We start from the raw sequence: 23003 nt of genomic DNA, 5'->3' as shown, positions 1-23003 counted from the left end.
TATTATTATAGAAACTTTGATTCCAAAACAATCTATACAAAATTAGACTTTTCAGCAAAAGTCATTTCCTGCCAGAGCTTACATAATGCAATCCATGTTCTTTTCTTTTCAAATTTCTTATCTCTCTGAAAGAAATTATGAAGCCCATCAATGGTGTGGTATAAAGTTATTAGGCACTTTGATATAACTTAAAGTAGTACAGTGTATGTTACTAAGAATTATTTATTATTTGTATGAAACAGAAAACATTTTAAAACTTCCACTGAAATATGATATAATTTTCTACCCAGCAAGATTAAGAATTGAACGGTTTAGCCTAGATATAAAAATGCTGTTTATAAACATAGTTATAAAAACAAATAAATAGTTGGCTTTATGAAGATCTGTTATAAATCTGAAAAGCAGGCAAAAGACATCTCTGTCATTATCAGAAATTTTTTCTGATAACAAAAATTTTTATTTTTCTGGTTTAAAAAATAATATAGATTACAAAATAACTTGCAATTCCATCCCTATGCACTATTGTTTACCTATTTTTTTCTAGCCACATATTTTATTTTGAGCTTTTCCCCATGTCATTACGTACTCCAAAAGATATGATTTTTTTGGGTTAAATAAATAACTCACATATGCATGTGTAAATTATTTAACCATAGACATTAAGGTTGGTTCTAATTTTTATGAATTTGAAAAATGGTATAATAAATAATCTTATATATAAGTCTTTAATGGCTTCTTTGATAGTTTCTACTGGATACATTTATGGCAACTGTGATTGATTAAAATATAAGAAAAATTTTAAGGATATATATCCTTACATATATGTTCACTTGACAGGTCACACAGACTTATATTCAATAGGAATAATCAGGTCACTGCTCATTATAGTATGGATGATTATAATTTAAAAATGGTTATCTATTGGACTGCAAAATTTGTATTGTTTTAAATTTTAAATAGATTTCTAGTGAAAGGATACAGGTTTTTGATATATTTATTTGCTGAATTTATTTCTTTTTATAAAATGGCTGTTCTTGCTCTTTAGTTATTTTATTTCATTTTTCCCTATGAGCTTAGAAGAGCTCTTTGGACTATCAACACTTTATCTGATAGATTTGTTGTAATTTTTTTTTCTCACATCAACTCCTCTCTAAGGTCCTTGAGAGCAGGGCTAAGAAGTCTATCTACTGCTGTATTCCCAATTACCTAGCATAGTACTTGATATAATATGCACTAAAAAATATTCTTTGAATAAATTTCTGAATTAATGTATTGTTTTGTTTTTAAGGAAAGGAGAAAGTAGGGACAGCAGGTAATCCTGAAATTTTGGGCAAGAAAATACATGACCAGTTTTATAATATATACTATTTTACAATAAAGATCTAGAGATAATGTTAGTTTGGGATATGCTCTGTATTGAACTACGTGAGACACAGCAGTTAATTACATGGATTTGAATCATGGCTCTATCTAATCAACTCCAAAATTAGCTGCAAAAATAATGATGGCACAGGTTATCTTTGTTCAGCTGCTTTTTGCCCAAAACACACCTCCCAAAGCATTAAAAATAAATTTATACAAAGCAAAGCTATTAAGCGGAACTGAGAAGTGGTATTCATAATTTCACTATTCCTTGTATTTCTACAGTTCTTACTTTCCTATCTTCCTATAACTTGAATACAACTCCAGTGGCTACCTAGAGAAACCAGTATTCCATTTAAAAGAGATGAGTTTGATATGAATGAGAAAGATCTTAAATGAGGTTAGAACGTTTTCAGTTGATGATCTCTACCTTTATGTAGTAGCATGGGATGCAAAAGCTGGAATAAATAACCTTAATTATTTTATATTAATTAGGTATTAATATAATACTAGAGTGAAGGGCTAACTAGAGTGATAATATTTATTCAAGTCAGTGGAGAAACTTATTTCAAAGGAATGGGATTATAGGCCTACGAGGGAATTTAGAGGCTGATTAATTTAATACCAGGGTGCTACAGAAATAGAAACTGAAGTCTATTAGCTCTCAAAATTTGTAAGTGGCTGACTGGGGCTGATACTCAATATTTAGTGCCTCATAGTGCAATACTTCTACATACTCAATTTTGTTAATTTTTCAAACAACTTTGGATCCATAATTTTTAAATGTCTGCTAGTAAATAAGTCAAATACAAATGCTAAACTTGCTTCTTCCATAATATCACTGAACTGAATTAAGGAATATGCAAAAATAATCTGTTTTTGGTATCCATATAAATTATAGGAATCAAGGGCCTAAAAGTACTGCATATACTTTCAGAGGTAGAATTAATACAAGCTGTTAAGTTTAATGAAAAGAAGACTAAAGAACTTAACCTCTGGAAGATTATTACACCATTGTTTTTAAATCTGGGAAACAGGAAATGCCTGAGATATCCAAAGAGGGGCTGGCAAAAATACTAGGTTACAACCAAAGAGTAGAATGCCAAACAATAAGTAATAATAATGTTGCAGAAGACAATTTTTAAAAATGTAAAGAAGTTCATGACATAGGAAGATGTTCATATCACTAAATGAATAAAATAGGTTAAAATATTATATAGTTTAATAGTAATAGCTAACATTTATTGAGCACTTTCTGTATTTCAAACACTGTGATAAGTTATTTGCATTTTTAAACTTAAGCTTTAAAAATTTCTGTGAGGCAAATAGTATTATTTTTCATTTTAGATGAGATAAATAAGATTATAGAGGTAAAGTAACTTTCTAAAAGCCACACATCTAGAAAGTGATAAAGCTGATATTCCTCACCAGGTTTGTCAGACTCTAGAACCTGAGCTCTTAATTACTGTCTTCCCATTATTATCCATTTATATAAACTATTTGAATTTCTAGAAAAAACTAACAGACTAATACAAAGCAAAATTTAGATGTTGCTATTTATTAAGGGTAGTCATACAGGAACCCTTTTTCTTTTTCTTTTTTCTTTTTTTGCTATAAAATGAGTATATGTATTGCTTTTTTAAAATAAAAAAACACCATGCTACTTACAGACTATCTAAACTATAAAACTATTAACTCTAAAGCTAATAATTTCTGGTTAGCTGTATATTTTCAGGCTAACTAATCAAAATTCATTTGCAAGCTCAGATTTCAGGATAGCAATTATCCATTTCACAGTTAAGTTATACTCAGCTTCCATGATGAACATAATTCTGTGAACATTCAATAATTAGAAAAGAATCAGGGGAATTCCATTTTCAATTTCCATAATATATAAAGGCAGAGGGGATAGATAATTGGATAAATGAAGAAACAGAAATTAATGTATAATCCTGCATATTTAGCAGAATGTCACAGAATAACCATTTAAGATAATTTGTAAATTCAAAATTAATAGCTAAAGTATACTGTTATTATCTAATTCCAGTTTTCTCAAAGTATGAAATGCTTTACCATACTGGGTAGTACCTTTCTCATTAGAAAAGGATATAAGAGAACCATCCTTTATTTGAAGCCTCAAAAATTTGTTTTGCTATCAAGCCAGAGTAAATAACAAAACATACATGTTACAGAGGAGAAAGTAAGCAATAATGAATGAGTGAAAATCAGTTGTAACTATAGCAGCCAGGCATTTAATGAAAATAAAGAAAAGAGCTTGGTGGGTATACAGAATGCCAGGTGAGTATTTATATGTGTCAGTATTAGCCCAATAATGTCAATCTGATTATTTTAGAAAAAGCTGAAAATTTATATTTTTATTTAAATATCTCACCAAGTTTAAGTGTTTCAAGCTAACTAAAAAAAACCCCAATTATATCCCTAATAAAATGATCTTCCAACAACTATGCTATGACTTAAGAGAGGGTTCTCTGTATATTTATTAGGAGACAACATCCTGGGTAAAAATCAGTTCGTCCCCAAGTATAGAAGTAGCATCACATTGAATATGAGTAGAGTTTGTCAGAAATTATAAGTTCTGGCTATGTGTCTTTGAAAGACTCTTAAAGTCTTCTTTCATTTTGAATCAGGGAGGAGAAATTCTTCCCTGCCTTAGAACTAACCTGGATCACAGAGTTGGGGTGAATCATTTGTAATTCCTAAGCATGGTACTGGTGGTCATTTACATAAAGGATACAATCTCTGGACTGAGAATACCAACATAACACTGTCTCAGTGGAAGATAAGATTCAGCATACATAATTTTGACCTAGGATATTTTCAAGAAACATAAGCCACTTATTTTGTTGCACTAGTGATAATTTAAGTATATGGTCCATGGACCCACGAAGGTCCTAGAGACCTTTTCAGGGGCCCAAAAGGCCAGATTATTTTTTTATTTTTATTTTTATTTTTTTAAGATTTTATTTATTTATTTGACAGAGAGAGACACATCAAGAGAGGAAACACAAGCAGGGGGAGTGAAAGAGGGAGAAGCAGGCTTCCGGCTGAGCAGGGAGCCTGAGGCAGGGCTTGAACTCAGGATCCTGGGATAAGGACCTGAGCTGAAGGCAGACACCTAACAACTGAGCCATCCAGGCACCCCAAGGCCAGATTACTTTAACAATAGTACTAAGACATTATTTTCCTTTTTCAGCATATTGACATTTGCACTGATGGCACAAAATCAAAACAGTGGATCCAAACAGTATGAATAGTCATATTATTGACTACTATGTACTAATAGTTAAAAAACAACAACCCAAAACTAACAGTTTCGAAAAAGAAAAGGTAGTTTCACTTAACATTGTCTTCAATGAAACAGTGAATACTAATTAAAACTTGTTCCTTTAGTGTGACAAAATGGAAAGTATGAATAAAATACTTCCATTGCATACCAAAGGATGACGGTTTTCTCAAGGAAAAGCACTTCTGCAATTGAGGTGTAAGCAGAACTAACCAGGTTTTGCACAGCATTATTTTCACTTAAAGGAATGAAGAATGACAGACAAACTATGATTATCCAGACTTAGATGTTTGGTAGACATTTTCTCAAAACAATGAAATGAACCTGCCATTTTAAGGAAAACAGGATCTATTGCCTTTTTTTTTTTTTTGCCAAGGATAAAATTCTAGAGAATTTTATCTCTAGATAAAATATCTCATTTTCCACAATGAGAATTGTGGAAAACATGTATCACCATGAGTTTGAGAGCTTCCAATGCTTTTTTGATCAGCGTGGTAGTTATATCAACGAAGATAATTTTTTGGTATAATATAATGAAATACGTCAACATTTGGAAGAACTTATATTTTCTAAGTGACCAACAAATATATTCCAAAACCATGCCTGGTTATAAGATCCATTCAAAGTTCAAGATGGACCAAGAAATTTTAATATATCAGAGTGTAGTATAGTCTTGTGAGAGCATTTTAGATTTCATACTTCAACTAACTTTTAATAAACTATCAATTGTAAATTTTTGGTGTAGTGTCAAAAGAATATCCATGACTATGTGAAAATGCTAGTCCTTTTTCTTCTAACTACATAACTGTGTGAAGAGGAATTTGTTTTTTGTTTTTCCATATTCTTCAACCAAAACATATCACAACAGACCAAAGAACAGAAGCAGATGTGAGAATCCAGTTGTCTTCTATTAAACCAGACATTAAAACATACTTGGGAAATATAAAATCATGCCATCCTTTTCCAACTTTTGTTTTCTGTTTTGGAAAATATTATTTTCATTACAATGTTGTTTATGTTAACATATAAAGGCTTTATTACTCTTATTCTGAAGCAAATAACATTAAAAAAATTTTCAGTTTTAATTTCTAGTACAGGAAATATTGCTAGGCATGACCCACATAAACAGAAGCTATTAAGAGTCCTTAATTTTCAAGTGGTCCTGAGACCATTAAATTTGAGAATTGCCAAATTTGACCCATAATGTTGAGACTATTATTGCTCAGTACTCCCCAGATGGGGCAATTAACTTTGCACAAAAGTAAACTTGTATTTTTATGTCCAGAGAATGTACTACTGATATCACTAATTCTGTGCTTTCCAAGCATTTTGGTTTGGCACTTGTGGACTCTACATATACAACCCATAAATTTCTATAAGGTCATTAATAGTTGAACAGATTTTGATATACCAATGTTGATATAATTTAAGACAAAAGCAAAAGAAACATATTTAAAGTAATCTTACTGATTTTGTTTAGGCTCTTCAAAATAGTAGAAAATAATCTGCAGGGTCCACTTAGTGTTTAGATCTAGGCTAGAATTTTAGCAACTTCATAAGATTCTCCAGAGACTTGGGAGTCTCAGGTTTAGAACCAATGCAACTAATTGTATTACATAATCACTCTGGTGTTCCCCAAAGAAAATAGTGACAATGTGCAATAGTTGTACAAACTAACATGACTAAGAAAAATCTCAAGGGAATATGTAAAGGAAATCACACTGCTTTTCAGACATACACATTAAAAACTGTGAAAATTGTTAACTCTTTATCCAATCTAAATTCCTCTGCTCAAAGGAAAATAATAGAAACCTAGAGTGAAGTCATAATTCTGCATTTTGTTTGAATTAAGATTAGATACTAGTGTATTAACATACCCTTCATTATTGTTATTTCAATATATAGTTTTTAGTAATTTCATAACCTTTAGTTTTAGATAGATAGGATTTATATTTTCTTCCTAAGAAGAAAAAAAAAACTTGTTGGTTATTTTGGGTACAAAATTCTATTCTAATCTTTAAGGTACACAGAATATGTGACAGTAGATTACATTTATTTTTTAAGCCAAACCAGATGCTTAATGAATAAAAAGATAATTAAATTAGTCTTTAAAAATTATTCCTTATTTTAACAACATCTACTGGGAATAGTGCATTGATTGAAAGTTTGGATTTTTTTTTTCCTTTTGCTCTGGTTTTTTCCTTTTGCTCTGGTCATTATTCTCTACCCCATGCCTCTTGATTTCAAATAGAGATGCTACTGCCTTTTATGACTGAAAAATCAGCATTCATTTAAGTTGTGAGTCATGCTTACTTTATAAGAGAATTTATCTGTTATAGAATTATTCTTTTAGTAAACAATTTTTAGGAGATTATCACCGTGTTAGAATTTGAGTCTTCTAGATATTGCCCACTATTATTTAAATGGAATCTATATACTCTGACTTTCTTGGCTAAGCCACTCTTTTAGTTAGGGCAATAAAAGATTAAAATTCCAAATCTGTTCTTAAAAAAATACTTCACAGTTTCATAAAGCAAGTGGAGTGAAAATCATTTGTAATTTCAGTCAGATTTTGTTAAAAAAAACTGGTATAAGAGAGAAATGACTTTTTCCCCACATATGATAAAATAATACATCATTTCAGCACAACAAATAAATATTGTTGGAGATGATACCATCTAATAAAGAATTGTTTAGGAAAGTTGGTTGTCTACATTAGATTGCATATTAAAAAGGAAATCCAAATGGTATATTTTATAGATCCTGTTCTCACCATAGCTGGTAATCTTAAAGAGTAAAAGGACAATCTATGATATTATATTATAGTAAACATATAAAATGTTATGTTTAGTATTATAAACAAAATAATGTTTAATATTATAGTCATTGACTTAATAAAATAGGTGCACAAAGGTAAATGAACAAGAACTCTTTCAGCTTAAATACAGCCCATTTGATAAAAAGCTACAGAGGGAAAGTGCTTCTGGTGATTATTTCCAGAGTATTCTGTACTCTTGGTGATAAATCATGGCATTTATACATCATTATAATTTGTAGTTCCCTATTTTGTCTATTTGTAATGGCAAGAAAAATGTCTACTGCTCACCACTGCTTTCCCAGCACTGGCAGAGAGAGGCAAGGACTGCCTTTCTTTATAAACATGAAGTTCAGAAAATTTGAGCAACTTCCTTAAGTTAGTGTGGTTATTAAGCGGAGAAGCCAACATCTGAATCCATGTCTCCTATTATCAAGTGTTCTTTCTACTGATGATCATTCAAAACCATATTGTATTTCCGTTGTAAAGAAAATATATTTGCATATATATTTCTGCACATGATAAACTGCATGTCTAATCTGAAATGTAGAAGAGGATTTCTATGGGGTTTATTAGGTACTAAATTATAAATATCAGCATCAAGATGCAGTAACAGTAACAATGTCAAACTCATGAGTGTTACAATTTTATGCTGGATATAATCCTGGAATGTCTCATATGTATCTCAGATTGAATACATTCAAAACCAGAATGTATTAACTCCTTTCTCTTACCCTCAAAATGAGTTTCTTCTTGTATTATTCCTTAATATAGTTAATTCCTTAATATAGTTAATTCCTTAATATAGTTAATAACATCACCCTTGACCCATATCTCAAATTAGAAGCCTGGCATTCGGACTTTTCTGCCCTAAATTTTTATGCTACAAAATAAAAATAAACAATTTACCTAGAATAAATTGAAGTGCTAAAACCTATGGTCCTTGCAATCTGATTTAGTAGGCAAAGGCAAAAAAAATATTTAAAATAAAAGTGAAGTAATATCTGAAGTTGGATTATGAAGTCACTGGATTAGGCTTTCATGTAGTAATGAAGTTTTAGTCTGAGAGTTCTTGACTGGTGATAATTGGCTGGTGACAACTGTGTTTAAAGTGGTCATTACTAAAAAATTATACAAAAATAATGTGGTCATTATTGCTGAATATAATTCTCAAAACCTCCACCCAACACAAAAGACTTTTGTTTTGTTTTTATTCATCCTTCATAAAGTGTTCTCTGATAATCCTATCTAAGTAAGGTTTTCCTCCTATTTTCTCAGTATAGTTTTTTCATTTCTGCTTAGCATAAATTTCAATTTAAAACTGTTATGGTGAAATTATAATTATTAGAATGATTCATGTTTACCTACCTATTTGTTTTAATAAACCATCAACTAAACTGTAAACTCCAAGGTCAGAGATTATATCTGTCACTGTTATAGAAACACATATTATAGTATCTAGTTTAGATTTAATTAAGCAGTCTTATAATTTGAGACTTTCAATAGATTAATTTGACTTTCTTCACTTCCTCTAAAAAAATCAATATTCAAACTAGTTTTTTATTATATTAGTATTTTGGTTCAGCCTTAGAAGTTTAATTTTAAAATTACACTGAAGGGCTAATTTTAACTTTGAGGTATATATTCTAGGTAAAAATTATCCAAAAGGAAAAGAACCTTATTTCTAGGTAAAAATACAGAAAAAAAATCCTAGAAAAAAAAAGATACCCAAATACACTGCTTTATTTGAATTCATTGTTATTTTGAACATCTAAGTGATAACTAAGGAAAAAATATTAAGACAAGCTATTTGTTCTCCTTAAGTTTTGTAATGAGTAAATTAACTTATTAGATGTTAATATTTTTATTTTTATGATTTCACTTTAGTAAATTTGGAATGCCAAGTTATTTTAGGATAGCATTTAATATTCCTTTTGTAATTAAGATATAATTACAAAGTTTAAAAAAGGCTCAAGAACTACTATGTTGAATTAAATTTAGCATAGATATTTATGTTCATGGTATATTATTAAGGAAAAGAATACTGCATCTTGAATAGTCCCATATTCCCAACATTTAAGTCATTAGGTCTTAATATTTGAATGACTAAACATTTATAGTGGACTAAACTTTAAGCTTTATTTTCCAGACTTCAGAAATGAGTATGGCTTGTTCAGTTGGGATTTAATGTAAACAATAAATTATTTTGTTTTAAAAATTCAAAAGACATGAATAAGATTCTTCTAACCAATTCAAGTGTTAGAACTCCATGTTTTCATTCAGTTGAAGATGCACCTGAATGGCACCTGAATGGCATTAACATACATTTTATGTCTAGAATGTTCTTATAGTTTTTCTTCATTGAAGATTTAGAACCATAATTTTTTAAACTATAAAATCATATTGGTTATATTTGACACAAATCTAAAAGCGATGATATACAACAGTAACACTGTGAGGACTCTGCTGAGAAGGTTGTACCATGGTATGTAAAAGCAACTGCACTACATATATGAAGAACTGCTTGAGATCACTTCTACGTTAAGTCCAGTTATAACATTCTTAAAACTCTTGAAAAAGTTGGATTTGAGGAAGACAGCTATATAAGTTGTAAATCTGATGACAGAGAAGCAGCCACAGTTTGAAAAGTTACCTGCAGATCCCTTGAATAAATTTAGTGTACAGCTGATATCTAGTACCATATCTTGTTAATATAAGAAGGAATGTCATGTTAATACTGGATCCATCATACAGAAAACTTGAAAGCACAAATGACTAACTTAACCAGGAAAGGGACATTCCAAAAGAAAGCAGTTACAGCCACAATTATATCTGCTACTTAATTTATCATACATGAAGATGTGAGGCAGCAAATAAATGTCTAATCCTCTTTAACTCCCACACATGATTCAGTACTTGGGAAAAATTTTAAGAAATAAATACTAAAAAACTTCCTTCCTCCCCCAAAGGTTGGCATTAAAACTTTCCTTCTAATCAATTTAGATTTGTTTCCAAATATTAGGCAGCAACATTCCAAGTTGATTATGTTTGAAAAAATTTGGAATGATACTAGAGCAGGGAGCTACCCCAGCCTGGACAAGCTAAAAAAAAAAAAAAAAAAAAAAAAAAATATTTTGGTGACATTTTAAAATTTTGTTAATCTTACTTTTTATCAGCCAGAAATGCATTCATCCTTTGCATAAACAAATAACTTCACATCTATACTGATGAGTATGCTAAAAAATAACAAGTCTAAAACAAAGAAGCAGGAGCTACAGAAAATCCTGTAGCTGTGATGTAGGAGTAGACATTTTACATGACATTTCTATTGTCTTACTGTTGGCCATATTTGAGAACTGTGAAACAGTAAGTGGCAATTATCTTATAGTCCATTTATTTTTTCATTGCATTATCTTGCATGCAATCCAACCTTGACAAGCAGAGGGAAATATTGGTTAAACTTCCCAAACTCGTATAGTAGGACAAGTTTAAGGTGCCAAGGAACTGTACCTACTTTTGGTGTTGGGCAGGAAGCTGTAGAAAGGCGAGATGTAGCCTGAGCACGAGGCGATTCTGAAGGAGTAGTGCTGAGGGAAGCAGTGTCTCGTGGGAGCACCTGAACGCCACGAGATATGATGGAGTCTGGAATCTGAACAAGAAAAACAAGGATAGTTTAATGTTCTGAAAATACCAACAATATTAAAATCAATGCCCTACTTTATTTTATTTTATTTATTTTTGGGGGGGGGCATTCTTTGCTGAGTAGCTCTCACATATTTGGTCTCACTCACTGTTAGGTATAAATGCATCCAACAATTTGGGATAGGAGAGAAAACTTCAGTTTTAAAATACTTTCTCTTGCCAAATAGTATTTCATGACACTTTTTTTATGAGAGGCAGTCTAGCATTGTAGTTAAGGAGTAAAGTGTTGGGGCGCCTGGGTGGCTCAGTGGATTAAAGCCTCTGCCTTCCACTCAGGTCATGATCCCAGGGTCCTGGAATCGAGCCCCGTATTGGGCTCTCTGCTTAGCAGGGAGCCTGCTTCCCTCTCTCTCTCTGCCTGCTTCTCTGCCTACTTGTGATCTCTGTCTGTCAAATAAATAAATAAAATCTTAAAAAAAGAGAGAGAGTAAAGTATTCAGCATTCATGTACTGGCTCTGCCACTTAATACTTATTTAAATCCAAGATTCATTGTTTATGTACAACACCCAGAGCTCCATGCAATACATGCCCTCCTTAATACCCACCACCAGGCTCACCCACCCCCTCACTCCCCTCTCCTCTAAAACCCTCAGTTTGTTTCTTGGAGTCCACAGTCTCTCATGGTTCGTCTCCCCCTCCAACTCACTTTTCCTTTCCTTCAAAAACTAATGATGTATTTTATGGTGACTAACATAACACAGTAAAAAAAGAAAAATTTAATTCCTAGATATTTTCCATTTTCCTTTCAGATTCTCCACTCTTCATCCTCTTGACTCTAAGCTGACCTGTACAGATAGAATCAACAGGCTACTCTGTGCTCTCTAGTTTCTAGTTGGGTTTACCCAGTGCCAGGAAACTAAAAGGTAAGAAGAGAGTAGGGTCTGATCTTTATTCTCCCGGCTCCTTCTCTACCAGGTTACCACAGGTTGGCTAAGTCACAGCTCCTGGTCAGGTTGGCTCAGTCAGAGCCCCTGATCACCTGATGGCCTTGCAGCTCTTTTCTGGATTTCAGTAGCAGTTCCCTCCCTTTGCCCCATTAGGACTAGGGATATTGATGGTTCCCAGTGTTACTAGTTCCAGGGCACTACATTGTGTCTAAGCTGTTTTCTCTAAAATCTGCCCAAACCTTTGTAAACAATATAGTTCCTTATTAAACTCTTCTTAATGATCCATTTAACTATGCTATGACTTCTTTGGGGACACTGATGGTTCTGCTTTTTAAATCACCATTTCCTTTACCTAAAAAAAAAATGAAGATAACAATAGCATCTACCTCACCGGATTACTGTTGAGGATTAAATAAGATAATGCATATAAATTATCTAGCACTACAAAGTATTAAATACTCAATAAATATTGACTATTATTACTGAAATTATTATATTATACTTATCAACATGGTAAAAATTGACATAATTGAGTATCACTATTCTAAAATATATGAACATAAGGACTAATAATGTGGATTATTAATTTTAAAAATTATTATTTATGTTGATTATAAAATTGTTATTTCAGGCTATGTATAATTTAGTTCTTGTTCTGGGCTAATACTAATGGGTTTAGGTTTTCTAATCTCAAAATGAGAATTTGACCACTTTTAAGTTTTGAACACAAGGGGACACACACAGGGGGGATAAAAAGATAAGCAATTAAAATTCAACTGGTAGTATCACTTACTATGTGAAAACAAGGAAGCAGCAACCAGACTTTATGACTAGAAAGGTGCTCTTGATCTTAGGTATCATCTGTTTCCTCACAAATTTCCATAGAAGCTCTTTTATTTTGTTTCCATACCAATATCCTCATTATCAATGGTATCGCTACCGTTTTAGGGCCTAACAATTTATGTGACTTATAAATAGTATTACCATACTTAGGGTGAATAGCAGTGGGAATTCTGAGAAGAAAAACTGCTCACCTGCTAGCACATTTGAGTACTGAATTGTGATAAATAATGTAAAGAAATGGAGGTAGATAGTCCAATTTAAAACAGCCACATGTAGTAATGTCTAGTAAAAAAAAAAAAGGCCATGTATTGGGGAAAAAAAGTCAAAGAAAGCTCCTATTATACTTCACATGACACCACGCTCCTCTAGTTCATAGCAATTTCCACAGTTATACTACATTTATATGTGTGATAGTTTGATCAACATCTGTCTCCCATACTAGAATGCTGTCATGATGAAACCATGCTTTTGCTAGTATTTTATGTCCAGTACCTAAGAAAGCACACGCACAAAGTAGTATGTATGTATGATATATAGATTTTCAGACTTGCAAACATATGTGTACATATACTACACATCTTTCTCTCTGTGTATGAATGTAAACAGGACAGCAGGATATTTCAGGGGAAAGATAAGCTTAAATTTGAAGTAAATTCTTTGAGGCTAATAGTCTGAAGATACTCAATGAGCAATTAGAAATATGAGCCTGGAGCACAGGAAAAATTTACGGATTGGATATATACTTTGGGAATTATCAATGGAAGTGAATGTTTCAGTCATGCATATGTCTCAGATCATCCAAGAATAGTATGTATAGGAACAAAAGATGATGGTTGATAATTCTAGGTGAGCTCCATATTACAGGCTTAACAGAAGAAAAAATTAAGGGGAAAAACAATCTGTAAATGAAAAAACAGTACATCCTATTTTTGCTATATTGAACAGTCAGGATTTATATCTATCACACTGGATCAATTATTAAATAGCATATCTTTTCACTTTCAAAAGTACTTCACTTTGGAAGATAAATTATTTAGTTTTCATATATTTAAGAAACTGTTAGACACAAAAGAGGAAAATCAAGACAGAGTGAACATAAGGGAAGGGAAAAGAGAAGAAACTTTCAAGTAGATGTTATAAAATATCAACTATGGAGAGAAGATAAGTAGGGTGAGACCTGAAAAAAAGCCACTGAGAACTGGAAAGACTCCACCAAAAAACTGCTAGAATTCAGTAAAGTTGCAGGAAAAAAATGAATGTACAGAAATCTGTTGCATTCTATACACCAAAAAGAAGCAGCAGAAAGAGAAATGAAGGACTCAATCCCATTTGTAACTGAACCCAAAACAATAAGATACCTAGAATTAAGACGAACCAAAGAAATGAAAGACCTGTACTCTGAAAACTATAAAACATTGGTGAAAGAAACTGAAGATAACACAAACAGAAAAACATTCCATGTTCATAGATTGGAAGAACAAATACTACTAACATGTCTATCCAATCCAAAGCAATCTACACATTCAACGCAATCCCTATCAAAATACTAACAGTATTTTTCACAGAACTACAACAAAGAATCCTAAAATTTGGGGCACCTGGGTGGCTCAGGGTTAAGCATCTGCCTTCGGCTCAGGTCATGGTCCCAGGGTCCTGGGATTGAGCCCCATATCAGGCTCTCTGCTCAGCGGGGAGCCTGTTTCTCCCTCTCTCTCTGCCTGCCTCTCTGCCTATTTGTGATCTCTCTCTCTGTCAAATAAATAAATAAATGAAATCTTTAAAAAAAATCCTAAAATTTATATGGAACCATAAAAGACCCCAAATAGCCAAAGCAACCTTGAAAAAGCAAAGCAAAGCTGGAGGCCACACAATTCAAGACTTCAAGTTATATCACAAAGTTATAGTGACCAAAACTGTATGGTACTGGCAAAAAAATAGACACATAGATAAAAGGAACAGAACAGAAAACCCAGAAATAAATTCATATCTATATGGTCAATTAGTCTTCGACAAAGCAGGAAAGACTATCCAATGGGAAAAAGAGAGCCTCTTCAACAAATAGTGTTGAGAAAGCTGGAGAGGAACATGAAAAACAATGAAGCATAAACAATGAATTCTAGAACACTGAAAATAAATAAAAATAAATAAATAAACAAAAATTAAAAAAAAGAAAAACAATGAAACTGTACCACTTTCTTACTCCATACAAAAAAATAAACTTAAAATGGATTAAAGACCTAAATGTGAGACTTAAAACCATAAAAATCCTGGAAGAGAACACAGGCAGTAACCGTTCGACAGTGGTAGCAACTTCTTTCTAGATATGACCCCAAAGCAAGGGAAACAAAAGCAAAAACAAACCATTGGGACCTCATTAAAAAAAAAAAAAAGTTTCTGAATAGTGAAGGAAACAACAAACAAACTAAAAAGGCAACCTACAGAATGCAGATGTTTGCAAATGATGTATCTGATAAAGGGTTAGTATCCAAAAACTATAAAGAGCATATAAAACTCACCACCCAAGAACAAATAATGCAATTAAAAATGGGCAAAGACATGAATAGACATTTTTCCAAAGAAGATATACAGATGGACAACAGACACATGAAAAGATACTCAACATCACTTCATCAGGGAAATGCAAATCAAAACTACAATGAAATATCACCTCACACCTCTCAGAAGAGCTAAAATCAACAATAAGAAACAACAGGTGTTGACGAGGATGTAGAGAGATGAGAGATGGGAATCCTCTTACACTGTCAGTGGGAATAAAAATTGGTACAGCGATTCTGGGAAATGGTATGGTGGTCCCTCAAAAAGTTAAAAATAGAACTACTCTACAATATAGCAATTGCAGTACTAGGTATTTAGCCAAAGAATACAAAAATACTAAAAGGCTTACATGCACCCTGATGTTTATAACAGCATTATCTACAACAGCCTAATAATAGAAGCAGTCCAATGTCCATCAATTGATGAATGAATAAAAAAGATGTGGTATACACACACACACACAGAGACACACAGACAAAGACACACACACTATGGAATATTACTTAGCCATAAAAAAGAATGAAATCTTGCCATTTGCAATGATGTGGATGGAGACAGATAGTATTATGCTAAGTGAAATAAGTCAGAGAAAGATAAATACCATATGATTTCACTCATATGTGGAATTTAAGAAACAAATCAAATGAGCAAAGGGGAAAAAAAAAGAGAGATGGAGGCTAACTATGAAACAGACTCTTAATTATAGAGAACAAACTGATGGTTACCAGAGGGAGGTAAGTGGGTGGGTGGGGGGATGGGTAAAATAAGTGATGGGGATTAAGTAGTGTACTTGCTGTGATGAGCACTGGATATTGTATGGAACTGCTGAATTACTATATTGTACATCTCAAACTAATATTACACTGTATGTTAATGAACTGGAATTTAAATAAAAACCTTCAAAAAGCCAGCTGATCTGGAAATTAAAGAAGTTACCAGTATAGTAAAAAGGGCAGAAGTGAGTTGAGGAAGCAAGTGGGATGATAAAGCAGGGCAATTTGTAAGAAAAGAAGGGAGACATTCACTATTTTTCCTTCCTTTGGTTCTTGAAGTGAAGACCTGTTAATGAGAAAAATGGGGAAATAAAAGTGGGAAAAATAAGTTTAGGAGAGTGATCAATATTGGATATATGCATTGGTGAATAAACAGGGAGGATAACTAAAGATTAGGGGAAGGAATTATCAACAATGTGGATCCAGTTAATATTGGCAACCATAAATTTGCAACTTCATTAAGTAGCCTGGGAATAAAAATTTTCCGCCTTCTCAAAAAATAAACTTACACAAAAGACGAAGACTTAGAAATTCTTTGCAAATATATGGTTGTGAAAGCTGCAGAAATAGATGAGATCCTAAAGATACATATAGATAAAATTTAACAAGCCATAAAAAGGGAAAAAGAACAAGATGGAGGTATTTAATAGTTATCTGAAAGCTATTTCATTATTTGATGAAGATAGAGACCTGATGACAAAAGGTAAAAAAAAAATGGAGGCAGTGAAAATGAATTATTCAGCTGATGGGTATTTTTACTGTTTCTATTTTCTGGGGATACTATAAACAATGTTACTATGGACATTCTAGTATTATCATGTGTCCTTAATGCATTAATTTTAGGATACACACACACACACACACATATATATTCAGGAACAGAAAATATAAATATAAATAAATAAATAAATATATATATATATATACATATATATTCAGGAACAGAATTGTTGGTTATTGTGTAGCCATACCCTTTTACAGATTTCCAAATTGGTTAAGCCAACTTATATGTCTGTCAAAAGAAAATGGTGATAGTTCTTCCTACTCTAAAACATATCTCTATCTAGTATTGTCAATATAAGCAATTTTTTAAATGTCTGGTAGTAGTAATTTGTTTTAATGTTCCTTTCCCCAACTGCTAAAGAGAAAAAGCATATTTTATATGTTTATCAGGCATTTAGATGTTCTTTTTTAATAAAGTCCCTGTTTAAATCTTTTGGCCAAATTTTTCCTTATTGGGTTGTCCTTTTTTACTGAATTGTTAGATTTTAGTACATATTCTGGATACCTAGTCCTTTATCAGTTTTATATGGTGAAAACATCTATTCCTCTTCTGTAGCTTGTTGTCTTACTTAATCATGTCTTATAGTTAAAAGAATATTTTAATTTAGTTAAATCTATCAATATTTTCCTTTATAGTTAGTGGGTTTTGTGTCTTAAAAGGAATCCAATGGAAATGGCAGAGAAAGAATTGCCAAAAGTTGATCACTCCAAGAAAGAGGTAACTAAACTAGCAAAAATGGTCAGAGTCAACTTTACCAGAAATCTACAAACCAAAAGTTTATAGCAACTAGGTGAATGCTTAATCAAGAAAAAGCGAACAAACAAAAAACAAAAAACAAACAAAAAACCCCACCCAAAACAACTATTCCTCCACCAAACAAATCAGTGGCACACTTGAAGACACAGCCCACATTCCTGGGGGGAGAGCAAACCTTATTCTCAAGAATTGCAGTTCTTTGTTTCAATATGTTCAGTGGCTTAATGAAGGACACATAGGGTTTGCTTTTATTTCTCCTAACCTGGAACTTTCCCTGGGCTTCTGCAGCTAACCAGAAGGTGGTATTATTCTAAAATATAAAGGCAAATATATTAGCTACTGCTCTCTGGGCATGGGTTGACAGTTGGGATAAAGAGTAGAAGATTTACTTAGAAACTTGGAAGGAAAGGCTATGTAATGAAATGCTTTCAGGCATAGGGACTTTAAAAAGTATATTCCTGGGAATCCAAAGGTTCATATTTAAGCTCAGGGTTAGCCACTTTCTCAGAAGACTTTACCTAATCTTTCAACTCTTGCTGAACTTCAGAATCTGCAAAAGCAGGAAGTGAAGGCTAAGAGCTATAAACTGGCTAAGTGTCAAAGGTATGTCCTGATACATACAAAGAGTCCAAGTACAAAGAATAAGAGATGTTCTTTTTCTGTACATTTGTACAGAAAATGTACATCATTTTCCTCATTAAGGAAATCTCTGTTGAATCACTAGCTGACCACATAGCTAATGGAATAGAGACTTCAGTAATCAATAATTAATAACAGCCTTGACAAGAAAAGTTAACCAACAAATCAAGAACAATAATTATGACAAGAGCAATATAATACCCCAGGGAGGGGGAAGAATCTAAGTTCCAGAGTTTCCACTTATAATATTCAAAATGTCCAGTTTGCAACAAAAATTATAAGCTATGCAAAGAAGTAAGAAAGTGTGGCCCATATATAGAAAAAAAAGAGGAACAAATAGAAACTATTTCTGAGAAAGCTCAGACACTAGGCTGACTACTGAAAATCTTTAAATCAACTATTTATTTTTTTCAAGATTATTTTAGCTACTTGGGGTCTTTTGTGGTTCCCTATAAATTTTAGGATTGTTTACCCAAGGATACAAAAATACTGATTTGAAGGGACAGATGCACCCCAATAGCAGCCTTATCAACAACAGCCAAATTATGGAAAGAGTCCAAATGTCCATCGATGGATGAAAGGATAAAGATGTGGTACATATACAATGGAACACTACTCAGACGTCTGAAAGAAAGAAATCTTGCCATTCGCAACAATGTGGATGGAGCTACCACATATTATGCTAAGCAAAATAGGTCAATGAGAAAAAGAGAAATACCATATGATTTTACTCATATGTAGAATTTAAGAAACAAAGCAGATGAACATAAGGGATGGGAAAAGAAAGGGAAATAAATAAAAAGAGACTCTTAACTATAGAGATCAATCTGAGGGTTGATGGAAGGAGATGGGTAGAGGATGGGCTGAATGGGTGATGGGTATTAAGGAGGGCACTTGTTGTGATGAGCACTGGGTATTATATGTAAGTGATAAATTACTAAATTTTACTCCTGAAATCAATATTAATTTATATGTTAACTAGAATTTAAACAAAAACTTGAAATGAAAAAAAAAATCAACTATTTAAAATATTTTGAAAGAGCCAAAGGAAATCATGGACAAAGAACTAAACAAAGCATGAGAAAGATGTCTCACCAATGAGGAACAGCATAAAGAGATAGAAATAATAAAAAGGAAACAAATGGAAATTCTAAAGTTGAAAAGAATAGTTGACTCTTGAACAATGCAGGGGTTAACTAAGGGTGCCAACCCTCTGTGCAGGCAAAAATCTGTGTATAACTTTTGACTCCCCAAAATGTAACTACAATAACCTACTGTTGATTGAAGCTTTGCCAATAAACAGTCGACTGACATATATTTCATATATGTATTATATATTGTATTCTTACAATAAAGTAAGCTGGAGATGAGAAAATGTTATTAAGAAAATCATAAGGAAAAAGAAGCTAAAAAAAGGAAATCATAAGAAAACTACATTTACAGTACTATACTATGTCTATTGAAAAAAATGCACATATAAGTGGACCCACACAGTTCAAACCTGTGTTGTTTGAGGTTAAACCATAAAACTAAAATAAAAAGTTCTCTAGATGGATTCAGCAGCTGCTTTGAGCAAGCAGAAGAAAGGATTAGTGACTTAAAGATATATCAATTGAGAATAACCAATCTGAGCAGAAAGAAAAAAAGAATGAAGAAAAATGAGAACTTCAGAAAACTATGGGAGGACACTAATATATGCACCAAATTATCCATAATGGGAGTCCCAAAAGGAGAGGAGAGAAAAAGGCAGAGAAAATATTGACTGAAAATTTTCCAAATATGATGAAAGGCATAAATCTACATGTCCAAGAAGTTCAACAATTCCAAGTTAGATAGCGATCTAAACCAAGACGCACTATAATAAACTGTTGAAAGACAAAGAATTCTAAAGGCAGCAAGAGAGAAGCAGCCTATATGAGAGATCCTCAATAAGATTAACAGCTGATTTCTCAAGCAGCAAGAGAGAAGCAACCTATATGAGAGAGTCTCAATGAGATTAACAGCTGATTTTTCAGCAGAAACAATAGGTGTGAATAGGTAGCAAAATAACATGTTCAAAATGCTGGAAGAAAATGATCTGTCAACCAGAAATTTTGTATCTGGCAAAATTATAATTAAAAAATGAAAAGGAAATAAAAGTATTCTCAGACAAACAAAAGTTGAAAGTTCAATACTAACAGACCTTCCTTCCCTGGAAGAAATATTAAGAGTCCTTCAAGATGAAATGAAAGGACACTACACAGTAATTTGGAATTCACATGAAGAAATAACACTGGTGCTCAAAATAGGTAGATATAAAAGTAATATATATTTTAGCTTGTAAATAAATACAGTCTAAAAAGAAAACTATATAAAATAATAATTATACATCTGTGTTGGTGGGCACACAAGGTATAAATATGTATTTTGCGAAAATAACAACATAAGTGAGTGAGATTAGGCAAAGATTTTGCATAATATTTAAACTAATTTGGTATTAATCAAACTAGACTGTTACAAAGAAAGATGTTAATTTTAACCCCCAGAGCAACCACTATAAAGATAACTAAAAAAAAATTTGCCAAAAGAAATGAGGGAAAAATGAAAATGACACACTAGAAAACATCTATTAATCAAAATTGAAGGAAGTAATGGAGAAAATGGGACCTACAGAAAATGATAAACTGGAAAAACAAAACATTACATTTTTAGTAATTACAATAAATGTAACTGGTTTAAACTACCCAATTAAAAGGTAGAGACTAGCAGAATGGATTAAAAAAAACATGATCTAAGTATATACTTTAGATCCAAAGACAAATAGGTTGAAGGTGAAAGAAGGAAAGATTTTTTTCTATGCAAACAGTAATTAAGAGAGCTAGAATGGCTCTAATAATATAGACAAAATGGACATAAAGACCAAAACTGTTACAAGAGACAAAGAGAAAAAGTAATGATAAAAAGGTCAATCCACCAGAAAATACAAGAATCATAAACATACACACACCTAATAAAAGTCCCAAAATATATGAAGCAAAAACTAACAGTATTGGAGGAAAAAGTCCAATGATAATAGTGAAGGAGACGTCAATGTTCCACTTTCAATAATGGTCCGAACTACTAGTAAGATCAACAAATAAAACAGATTTGAACAACAGTATAAATCAACAACCATAGAGAAAATCTACCTAGCAACAGTAAAATATACATTTTTCTTAAGTGAACAGGGAACATTTTCCAGGTTAGACTAATTGTTAAGCCACAAAATATGTCTTACTAAAATACAAAATCATACAATGTATCTTCTCTGACCATAATGAATGTGGAAAACAATATAGAGAGAAATTTGCTAATTTACAAATATGTGGAAATTAAACACATTCTTAGCTGATGAGTCAAGGAAGAAATCCCAAATGAAATTACAATATTTTGACATGAATGAAAATGAAAACACAATATATCCAAACTTACAGGTATAGTAACAATACTGTTCAGAGGGAAATTTATAACTACAAATACGTACTTTAAAAAAGAAGATTTCCAATCAATATGCTAAATTTCTACCTTAAAGAACTAAAAAAAATAAGAACTAAATAAAGAACTAAATAAAACAAAAACCAAAAAACAAAAACAAAAACCAAACTAAACCTAAAGCAAAGAGAAGGAAAGAACTAATAAAAGGTATAACAAAGATAAAATAGAGAACAGAAAGACACTGAAAGAATCAACAAAACCAAAGTTGGTTCTCTGGAAAGAGCAATAGAATTGACAAACTTTTACTCAGACTGACTAAGAATAAAGAAAGAAAACTCATATTTCTAAAATCAGGAATAAAAGTGGGCATATTACTATTGATGTCACAGAAATAAAAATTATAATATTATAATAAACCCAGATAAACCCAGAAATTATGAAAATTGATATAAGAAATAGAAAATCTGAAGTAAACATGTAACAAATATCAATCAATAATCAAAAAAATTTTCAACAAGGAAAAACTCAGGACCAGATGATCTCACTAAAGAATTCTATCAAATGTTTTAAAAAAAGAATTAACACAAATCCTTTATAAACTCTTCCACAAAACTGAAGAGGTGGAACATTTCTTAACTCATTTTATGGGGCTAGTATTACTGTAATACCAAAGACAAATAAACACATCATGGGAAAAGAATATTATAAACCAGTGTTCTTTATGAGTATAGATACAAAGATCTTAAATAAAATACTGGAAACTGAATCCAACAGCATATTAAAATGATTACATACCATGACCAAGTGGGATTTATTCCAAGAGTATTTTTTTTTTTTAAGATTTTATTTATTCATTTGACAGACGGATCACAAGTAGGCAGAGAGGCAGGCAGAGAGAGAGGAGAAAGCAGGCTCCCTGCAGAGCAGAGAGCCTGATGTGGGGCTCGATCCCAGGACCCTGGGATCATGACCTGAGCTGAAGGCAGAGGCTTTAACCCACTGAGTCACCCAGGTGCCCCAAGTATCTTTTAACGTAAGAAATATAATCAGTATAATCAGAAATAAAATCAACACATTAACAGAATGAAAAAAAAAATCCCCATGATCATCTCAATTGTTGTAGAAAAA

At 32.1% G+C, this 23003-nt stretch overlaps 1 protein-coding gene across 4 annotated transcripts in view; it reads right to left on the bottom strand.

Moving 5' to 3' along the window:
- The window catches only part of GPHN (gephyrin), a 661506-nt gene that overhangs the window by 190871 nt on the left and 447632 nt on the right, over positions 1-23003 (bottom strand). For all 4 annotated transcript variants that reach the window (XM_080807346.1, XM_080807348.1, XM_080807345.1 and 1 more), the window contains one exon: positions 10996-11130. In XM_080807346.1, coding sequence (XP_080663472.1) covers positions 10996-11130 — 135 coding nt within the window. The remainder of the gene's footprint in view (positions 1-10995; positions 11131-23003) is intronic.

The sequence above is a fragment of the Martes martes genome (assembly GCF_963455335.1).
Source record: "Martes martes genome assembly, chromosome: 7".
Classification (NCBI taxonomy): domain Eukaryota; kingdom Metazoa; phylum Chordata; class Mammalia; order Carnivora; family Mustelidae; genus Martes; species Martes martes.
This window is presented reverse-complemented; position numbering and strand designations above follow the sequence as displayed.